This window comes from Podarcis gaigeae (assembly GCF_964106915.1).
Source record: "Podarcis gaigeae genome assembly, chromosome: 12".
NCBI classification, from domain to species: Eukaryota; Metazoa; Chordata; class Lepidosauria; order Squamata; family Lacertidae; genus Podarcis; species Podarcis gaigeae.
Genome location: NC_139688.1, coordinates 17,924,495 through 17,934,288, shown reverse-complemented (window position 1 = coordinate 17,934,288; position 9,794 = coordinate 17,924,495). Strand labels below are relative to the sequence as shown.

General features: G+C 53.8%; 1 protein-coding gene across 1 annotated transcript; it reads right to left on the bottom strand.

The window, feature by feature from the left end:
- Positions 1-246: 246 nt before the first annotated feature.
- Positions 247-4,551, bottom strand: FZD8 (frizzled class receptor 8). The gene has a single exon (XM_083704868.1). The coding sequence runs from the start codon at positions 3,049-3,051 to the stop codon at positions 943-945; it is 2,109 nt and encodes a 702-aa protein (XP_083560994.1). The 5' UTR covers positions 3,052-4,551; the 3' UTR covers positions 247-942.
- Positions 4,552-9,794: the final 5,243 nt, after the last annotated feature.

The following is a 9,794-nucleotide window of genomic DNA, read 5'->3' as shown; positions in this document are numbered from 1 at the left end:
GGCTGGCTGGGGCTGATGGGAGTTGGACAGCAACATCTGGATTGCCACTGATTCTCCAACCCTGACTTAGAGGGCCATTTAAATCTTGAAGGTGCAAACCCTAGACCCCTTTAAGCCTCCCATGATTTTTTCCTAGTCAACTCTGCTCTTAGATGATATGCAAAATTTCACACTTACTCCAGAGTCAACCCACAGGAATAATCAGGGCATTGACAGGAATAATCAGGGCATTCCCCTCCCAAACAAATCATTTATCATTATTTTATTGACAAAATAGAATACTCAAATATTTGCTCTTAAGAGGGAGCAGTTGGTGGTAAGCCTCTAAACTTTTTTCTTTTTACAAAAAAAATTTACAGACTGTAAAGCATTTGGGTTATATACATATCTTACACATTTTGTACAAGGTACCAAATAATTATATAAATACATCTTTTAACATAGGAAACCCGTATTTATTTGGGGTGTATAATTAAGACACAACTTGAATGTGTTTAAGGCATCTGCCAGTTTGTTCATTTGATTTTGTTTTTTAAAAAAGAAAGTCATTTTGTTTTTGTTTTTTAAAAAGAAAGTTTCCCAAACCCTGCAGTCCTATCATAGACACCTGCTGCTTTGATGTCACCTTTTGAGTTTGAAAGTAGGAGAAAAAGCAAAGCAGGGGGAACCCCATCCAACAACCAAGAGGACTCCCGCCAGTCCAAGGAGCGTCTCAGGACAGTCCTTTGCTTTGGGAGGCTGGTGCCTTGAAGTATGGAGCACGTGACTAGGCAAGGAGTGTAGGAAGGGGGCTGAGGAGGAGCTGGCCTGGCACTTGACAGCCTCCAGCAGCTGTATCCGTCCTGCACCTGGAGAGGCCACTGAGAAGCTTGGGAATGAAGGGGAGGCGGGGAATATAGTCAGCTGCACCCTCTCCCCACCTGTCCCCAAGAACTCCATCTTTTACACCTGGGACAAGGGCATCTGTTTTGGATATGAGACTGAGCTGGCGGTGCCAGACCTCCACGTTAAGCCGGTGCTGACGTCGCTGTACATGGACCCCGCTCCGCCCCCCAGTCCCCCCACCGCAGCGGCAGTCACCATGCCCCCTCCGCCACCGCCAACCGCTCCAATGCTCCCTGCCGCCACTGCGGCGGCGGTCCCCTTGCTGGCCCAGCAGCAACGGGTGCAGAGCGCCTTCCAGGACTCCAGAGTCTTGCCGGACCAAACCCACACTCCAGACGTGATGCCCACCACCAGGCACATGAAGTACTTGAGCATAAAGACCGCGTAGTCCGGCCGGCGTGCCTGGTCGGGCTGCTGGTCCCGCAGGCAAGGGCAGTTGTGCGTGGCCTCCCAGCGGGGGCGGTTGTGCTGCTCGTAGAAGAGGCAGGCCACCACGCTGGCGGCTGGGACCGTGTAGAGGACGGTGAAGAGGCCCAGGCGGATCATGAGCTTCTCCAGCTTGTGCGTCTTGGTGGGGCCCCCTTGCTGCTTGATGACGCTGCGGATGCGGAAGAGCGAGACGAAGCCCGCCAGCAGGAACATGGAGCCGATGGCCAGGTATATCAGCAAGGGGGCCAGCACAAAGCCCCGCAAGTTCTCCAGGCTCTGGTTGCCCACGTAGCAGATGCCCGCCACGGGGTCCCCGTCCACCGAGCTGAGAGCCAGCACGGCAATGGACTTGACGCTGGGCAGCAGCCAGGCGGCCAAGTGGAAGTACTGCGCATAGCCCGCTATGGCTTCGTTGCCCCACTTCATGCCGGCCGCCAGGAACCAGGTGAGCGACAGGATGACCCACCAGATGGAGCTGGCCATGCCAAAGAAGTACACCAGCAGGAAGACCACCGTGCACAGGGCAGGGCCAGTGCTCTCATAGCGCACGTGCTCCGCCACGGCTAGTTCCGGCTGCAGCTCCGCAGCGCCCCCTGCCGCCCCGCGCCCTCCGACTGCCGCGGCTGCTCCTGCAGCGCCCCCGCCGGCGCCCGCCGGCACTGCACCCGCCGCTGCGCCGCCGCTGCAAGCCACTTTCTCGTGGCCGGCGACGAGGCGCACCAGGTAGCCCAAGGAGACGAAGAGGTAGCAGGCAGCCAGGAAGATGATGGGCCGCTCAGGGTACTTGAAGCGCTCCATGTCGATGAGGAAGGTGGAGACGGTGGCGAAAGTGGAGATGAAGCACAGGATGGACCACAGGCCGATCCAGAAGGCGGTGAAGGCGCGCTCGTCGGGGCTGAAGTAGGGGTTGTGGCAGGGCAGCGCGCAGTTGGCGATCTGGCCGGTCTTGACGCGGTTGTAGAGCGGGTGGCGCTCGCTGGACACGGAGACCATGGGCGCGCGGCACTGGCAGCCCGGCTCGCACGGCGCCGGAGGCCGGGCCTTGCGCAGGGGCGGCTCGGCGGGCGGCGGCAGCGGCGGCGGAGGGACGGCCGCGCCGGGGATCCTGGCGCCGCCGCCGGCGGGCTTGCGGTGCGGCGGCTTGGGCTGCGGGGGCGGCGGCGCGGCGGTGGCCAGCTCGGTGCGGTTGTAGTCCATGCATAGCGTGTCCTGGTTGCCCTGCTCGGGCAGGCGGTCGCAGCGCATGCGGTCGGGCCAGGCGAAGCCGTACTGGCGCATGAGGGGCGCGCAGCCGGCCTTGGCCCGCTCGCACACGCTGCGGCACGGCGGCAGCGGCTTCTTGTAGTCGTCCAGGCAGATGGGCGTGTACATGCTGCACAGGAAGAAGCGCAGGTCCGCCGAGCACTGGATCTCCACCAGGGGCCAGAACTGGTGCACCTCCAGCCCCGCCTCGTCCTGCGTGTCGTGGTTGAACTGGTTGGGCATGTACGTGTAGTTGTAGCCGATGCCTTTGCACAGGGGCACCGTGATCTCCTGGCAAGACAGCTCCTTGGCCGACGACGCCGACGCGGACGAAGAAGACGCCGAAGAGGACGACGACGACGCGGCTGCGGCGGCGGCTGCAGCCGCGGCGGCAGAAGCGGCCGAGGCGGCGCACCTAGAGCGCGGCAGCCCCGGCGACCAAGCTGGCAGCAAGAGCGGGAGGAAAGCCACGGCCAACAGGTAACTGCGCTCCATGCTCGGCCCGGAGCGGCGGCGGCGGCGGCAGCGCGTCCAGGCAGACTCCTCGGGCGCCGAACGAGCCAGCCACGCCGGTCCTCCTCCTGCTGCTGCCGCTGCCAAGCCGATCTCCTCCTCCGCCGCTGCTCCGGGCGCCACCTCTCCAAGCTCCAGCTCGCCTCGCCGCCTCCTTCCCGCGAAGCAAGTGCGCCCTCTGGCCCGGCAGAAGCGGCGGCTCCGGGGATCCCCCGCCGCTTTGGGGCGCCTCCTGCTCCTTCCCTTCTCGGCTCAGTCCGCTTCCCGCCGTCTCGCGTTCATCTCTTCCCCGCTCGGCTTTGTCGCAAGGACGGGTTCGGCGGCTGCTGCTGCTGCTCGCTTCCCGCAACTTTCCCCCAGCCGTGCAGTGTCAAGATGGCTGAGGAGCCCCGAAAGCTGCGGCGGCGTTCAGCGCGCTCTCCGCGCTTCCCGGGAGGATCGCCGGTCCCCCTGCGCCCAGCGAGTCGCCTTCCAGATCCCCGAGCAGCTGCGGGAGACTTGCAGCGCTCGCTCGCTCGCTCCCGAAGAAGCGCTGCCACCTGAGAAAGAGAGAGAGGCTCGCGGAGCGGTAGTGGCGGCGGCGGCGGCGGCAGCAGCAGCCCCGCCAGTCCCTTTGGCACAACTTCTCGCTCGCTCCAGCTCCAGCAGCGCCAATCCGGTGGCCGCGCTCTCAGGGATATTTATAGAGGAGGATGCCAGGCCCCGCCTCGCCTGTCCCAGCTACCTATCACGAGGGCTCCGGGCGGGGAACAGGGACCCCGACCCAGCAGGCTCGCTTAAGGTGGAGCGGGTTTCGCAGCGGGGTGGGAAGGCGACTGCCGCTGCTGGCCCTTTAAGGCCCTGGGCTCGCTGTCGGTTCCTCGGTGTTTTTTTCTTTTAAAAAAGTGTACATGTCCCGCTTTAACACTTTGGCAGGTAAGTTGCATAAAAAAGGGATTCTGCTCCAAACACCCAAGCTAAACACCCGTTCCCAGTCCTATAGTGGCTAGTATTCAATTCACATATAATAAAAATGAAGATTTCTTCCCCAGAAGTTCTGTGTTACATTGTTAGTGGGGCTTATAAAAACACTTCTCCGCAGGCATGAAATACTTGAGCTTAGCAGGGGCGCATGCAACAGCGTTTCCTTTTAGTTAATAAACAGTGTTGCAAACAGGTGTCCTGTGTGTCTTCGTGCAAATTCTGCATCCGAGGGGCTCCCTTGGGAATATTATGGGAATGGGATGAGGCGCTGCTTCAAATGGCATCTATTTAGCTGGAGCAGCTAATGGTAGCAACTGCTGCTGCTGGCTTTGCTATGCAGATTTCACTGGGATGTGGAGAACCAGTACGTTTTGGTCTGGGATGGCAGCAGGTGGCACCAGTTTATTCATTGCCTTCCCTGTCAGGTTCAGCAAATATTCATCCTTCAGGCCATTTCTCTCCCTCTCCCTTCAAATCTTGGCAGTCACCTTTTATATTATGTATTTATTTAATATGGACTTGCCTATCCAACTCAAAGGGACATGGGTGCTGCTGTGGTCTAAACCACAGAGCCTCTTGGGCTTGCCAATCGAAAGTTTGGCGGTTTGAATCCCCGCGATGGGGTGAGCTCCCGTTGTTTGGTCCCTGCTCCTGCCAACCTAGCAGTTTGAAAGCACAGCAAGTGCAAGTAGCTAAATAGGTACCGCTCCAGCGGGAAGGTAAACGGCATTTCTGTGCGCTGCTCTGGTTTCGCCAGAAGTGGCTTAGTCATGCTGGACACATGACCTGGAAAAACTGTCTGCAGACAAATGTTGGCTCCCTCGGCCAGTAAAGCAAGATGAGCGCACAACCCCAGAGTCATTCGCAACTGGACTTAACTGTGAAGGGTCCTTTACCTTTTTTTTTTAAAAAAAAACCCACTCCAACCCCATACCAGAAGTGGGGAATCTTCTTCAACCCCATCTCTATAAGCATGAGGCTCACATTGGACTCGAGCCCCACATTGGGCAAAAACATCCTTGTAAAGCCTCAGCGCCTAGGACTTGCCGATCGAAAGGTCGGCGGTTCGAATCCCTGCGGCGGGGTGCGCTCCCGCTGCTCAGTCCCAGCGCCTGCCAACCTAGCAGTTCGAAAGCACCTCCGGGTGCAAGTAGATAAATAGGGACCGCTTACCAGCGGGAAGGTAAACGGCGTTTCCGTGTGCGGCTCTGGCTCGCCAGATGCAGCTTTGTCACGCTGGCCACGTGACCCGGAAGTGTCTCCGGACAGCGCTGGCGCCTGGCCTCTTGAGTGAGATGGGCGCACAACCCCAGAGTCTGTCAAGACTGGCCCGTACGGGCAGGGGTACCTTTACCTTTTTTTATTGCAGGGGCTTGGACCAGATGACCCTTGTGGTCCCTTCCAGCTCTACAGTTCTATACACAGCCCTGAAGGCTGCATTGCCCAGTGTGACTAATTTCTACACTCGTCACACTGTATCCTCCATCTAAGGCAGACAAGAGGCATAATCAGTTAAAGGACACTTTCCAGCCAGGCAAAACCACCTGGGGGTGCAAATTGAAGGGCTAGTGAAGGGGTGGGGCCTGGGGAGAGTCCAGCATGCCGGACAGAGAGGTATGGAGGGTCCCATTCACCCCCTGGGCCTGAGATGCCTTACCCCTGGAACTCTGCAAAACCCTGTCTTCCTACTCTCCTTAGCTAATTGCACCATTTCCACTGTCACAGTTGGGCTCTGGACTTGATGGTCTTCCAACTCTTCCCTGGGTGGCAATGTGTGTTGGTTCACTCATTTCAAAAGTTGGCAAGCTAACCAGTCCTACTGTGCTTAGGGATTATCCTGCCCAGTCCACTGAGTTGGGGACCCTGGTCTTTGGCCCCGAAGTCCTGCCCTTACGGCACCACAGACAGCTAAACCTAAGTGCGTGTGACTCTGTATTCTGACTCTGTCTCTTCTTGCATCCATCCTCTCTTGTCTCTCCTGGTCTGAATTTTGGATTGTAAGCTTATTGGGGCAGAGACCCTGACTTGGATGTTAAGCGTTTTGTTCATTAATGGCATAGCATCTTTTTGCTATGTCAATTTCCTTCAGAGGCCAGGAAGCAACAATATAGGAAGTGTGTTGTTTAGTATGTGTACCAAGCAAATTGTGCACTTAACAAGTTTGAAATGGGATTTACTTTTGCTTAATGGGTTTATCATGCAGGTGCAAGGGATGTCATGTGCTCCCATGATAAGCCCATTAAGCAGACACAAATCCCATCTATTTTGATGGCACTTATCTTCCACTACAGATAATGTTTTGCAAGTGTGCTTAAATGGACCCCCCACTTCTAAACCTTTTCTCCATTTGCTTCCCTGCTGACCCACCACTCATCTGCCTAACCGATGAGTAAGCAGAGATCATTGCACACAGAGATGTGTCTCCCATTGCTGCACTGAATAACTGAGGGGAAAGCTTACTAAAATAACTTTCAGCAGGAGTGCTGCCCTTTTCTTCCCCTTACCTCCATATTCTTGCCTGCTTTCAGTCTCGCTCACTAGTGAGCTTAGGGTTTGACAGCTGCTCCATCCAGATAGGGGCAGGGGAAGAACACCAAGAGGGAGTTAACAAGACCTGTCTGCCTGCTTGCCCCAGGCAGTGACCCAAAGCCCAGGAACTATGAAGCTCCTTATTTTAGCAGCTGCAAAATGGTTCTGCTCAGAGTCTCAAACACAGAGGGAAGTTTCATGGGAAGGTAGCTGCTTGTACCAAGTCAGGCCAACAGTTCATCAAGCTCAGTACAGTCTAGGGTTTCAGACAGTGAACATCCCCAGTTCTGCCTGGAGATGCTGTGGCCTGAATCTGGGACCTCCTGTGTCCAAAGCAGATGTCCTACCACTGAGCTATGGCCCTTCCATACAAGGGCACTTTTAGGATGAATTGACCATCTTCTGGCCACTGGCAGCAGCAGATCATACATGGAGTCGCACTGCACAGTTTGACAACTCTGGAAGTAAAACATATTCATTCATTCACAAACAAACAAACAAACAAACAAACAAACAAACAAACAAACAGGAGCTCTTATATTAGATCAGACCACTAGTCTTATCTATCTTGGTTCCGACTAGCAGTAGCTCTCTGGGATCTTGGGAAAGCTTTTTTTCTAGTCCAGCCCCCTGAGATCTATTTTAATCCAAGAAATGAGATCTGGAACATTGGACCATTGAACATACTCCAGCATAGAGCTTTGGACTTTCCACAAGTGTTGCTTCCTTCAGTGTGAATAGAAGGGAGTCTGCAGAGCTGGCAAGGGTTAGGCAAATTCCACATCAGGCACCATTAGGAAAGGGGTCAAAAAGATCAAATGCCAATATTGTCACATGTCTACAGTGCGGCCACACTGGGAATACTGCTGTTCTGGTTGCCACACCTCAACAAGGATATAATGGAGCCGGGAAAGGGCCACCAAAAGCATCAAAGGGATGGAGAAACATCTGGGGCTTTGCAGCTTAGAGAAAAGATGCGTAAGGGGTGTATGAAAGAGCTGTGTAAAATTGGGCGTGGCATGAACAAGTGTCTGGGCCATCATGTTACTATGTCCTTGGGTCATCTGAAGTAGATAAATGTTGAGAGATTGAAAATACATTGTCCTATGCCATAGTTAAAGGAGGGAATCGCAAGCTGTACTGGTGGCCACCAGCCTGGATGGGTTTAAAGGGGGAATTAAACAAATTCATGGCCACCAACAGCTACATGATTGTTATATATTAAATCCTGGATCAGAGAGAGGATGCTCCAATTACTGGGGACCGTGAGCATGAGAGTGTTATTGCAGTCATGTCCTATTGTGGGCTTCCCATGGGTTTCTCATTGGTCTCTGGGAGAAGCATGCTTGACTTGATGAGCCTTTGCTCTGGTGCCATGGAGCTTGTGGGACGAGGATATATAAACCCCCAATGCAGATACACATATTCTAAATATATTTTGCATACACCATGAGGACTAGAAACTGAATTTTTACATCCCCTCCATTTTATCACATGAGTGCTACATATGAAAACATCATGGGTCCATGGTGTGGAAGAGCTGATGGATGCTCCTGATCTGAAGTGACCCAGTGAAAACACAGTAAAAAGAAGAACAAATATTCATCCTCAGAGCTACATCCCTCTCTGGCACAAACAGATGCACATGGTCAGATTGCAGCGGAGAGCATGAATAAACCTAGAAGAAGGATACAAATGTGGCTTTGCACACTTAATGGGTTATTGGTTGCTATTCAAATTAATTTTAGTAGGGGTGTGTGTGTTTTAAGAGGGGATCCATAACTAGGAGCATAGTGACAAAAAGCTTGCATGCCAGTGGAGGAAGTATTTGCCTTCAGAACTTTTACACAGGTTGAGCACATGATTAAGGGTGCGATCCAACCCTGCCTTTGGCAAATAAATGAAATAAAAATTGGAAGCAAAGTATCACAAATGGAAGGGTTAAATGCTGACTTAACAGGTTAGATACTGAAACCCCAAGATCATAACTGTCTTAGCCATTAAAAGAGGAGTGGGATTACAACACTTTTCAGCCCCAGCCAGCATGTGCAATGGTCAGAGATTATGGGAACTGCAGTTCAGAAATATTTTTTTAAAAGGCCACCTACCACCCTCACTTTAAAAATAGCCCCAACCCACATTAAGCCCAAATGGTGGCCTTGGGTTCCTTTGGGGATCATTTCCAGAGTCCTGAAAGAGAAGAGCATCTGTCTGTCTGTCTGTCTGTCTGTCTGTCTCTCTCTCTCTCACATGCAGATCTAGATCCAGACATGTAGAGGCACTCAAGCACTGAAAAGTGTATGGCCCTTGACCTTTTGCAATTCAAAATAAAAGCAATAATAAACCGTGAAATAATTTAAAAAAATAAAACACGGATTTATTGCAGCATATAACATTATTTCCATCTGGGTTAGTAGGACGCCTCCTGTTTTAGGTGGGAATAAGTATCATAGAATCATAGGATTGCAAATTTGGAAGGGACCACAAGGGACATCTAGTCCAACCCGCTGCAATGCAGGACTCTTGCTCAACGTGGGGTTCAAACCCACGACTTTGAGATTAAGAGTCTTTTAGCAGAGAAAAGCAGGCAGAGCGTGGAGTTCTGATTCCACCCCACGCCCCAGAAATGCCACCTTTCATGTTTTTTATTTTAATTTTTTTGGAAATGTAACATCCTTTTAAAGAAAATCCTCACGGGGGGTGGGGCACGGTGCCCCTGCTTCGCTGCTGTCCCCCAAGCGCGCGAATGGTGAGCCTGTTGGGCGACCCTGCGCTGCACCCCCACCTGTTGCTCTCCATTCTCGCCAGCCACCTTAAGCGAGGAGGCGGCCGGGGAAAGAGGAGGCGGCTGAGGCGGAGAAAGAGACGGGGAGGGGGGCGCCGGGCGTCGCTCAGGCAGCCTGGCAGGTTCATTTGCGCCTGTTCGGCCGTCCCAGGGGGTTGTCTTTCCTTTTCCGACGGAGTGTTTATTTTTTAATTGATCTGCTGTTTCATTCAGCGCTGGTGTGGAGCTCACGCTGGGGCCGTAATTGCTGCCGTCTCGGGAACGAGCGCTCCGCTGAGCCCAAGAGGGTGGCGAAGGAGGGACAGCAGTAGTAGCAGCAGCAGGAGGAGGAGTCGCCTTTTCTTGGGGGGGGGGGGCGGGAGCGGAGTTGGTTCGTCGGAAACGAAAAGTGGAAAGGCTGGAAGAAGAGGAGAGAGGGAGAAACTTTTCAGCCGCTGCAGATCGCCTT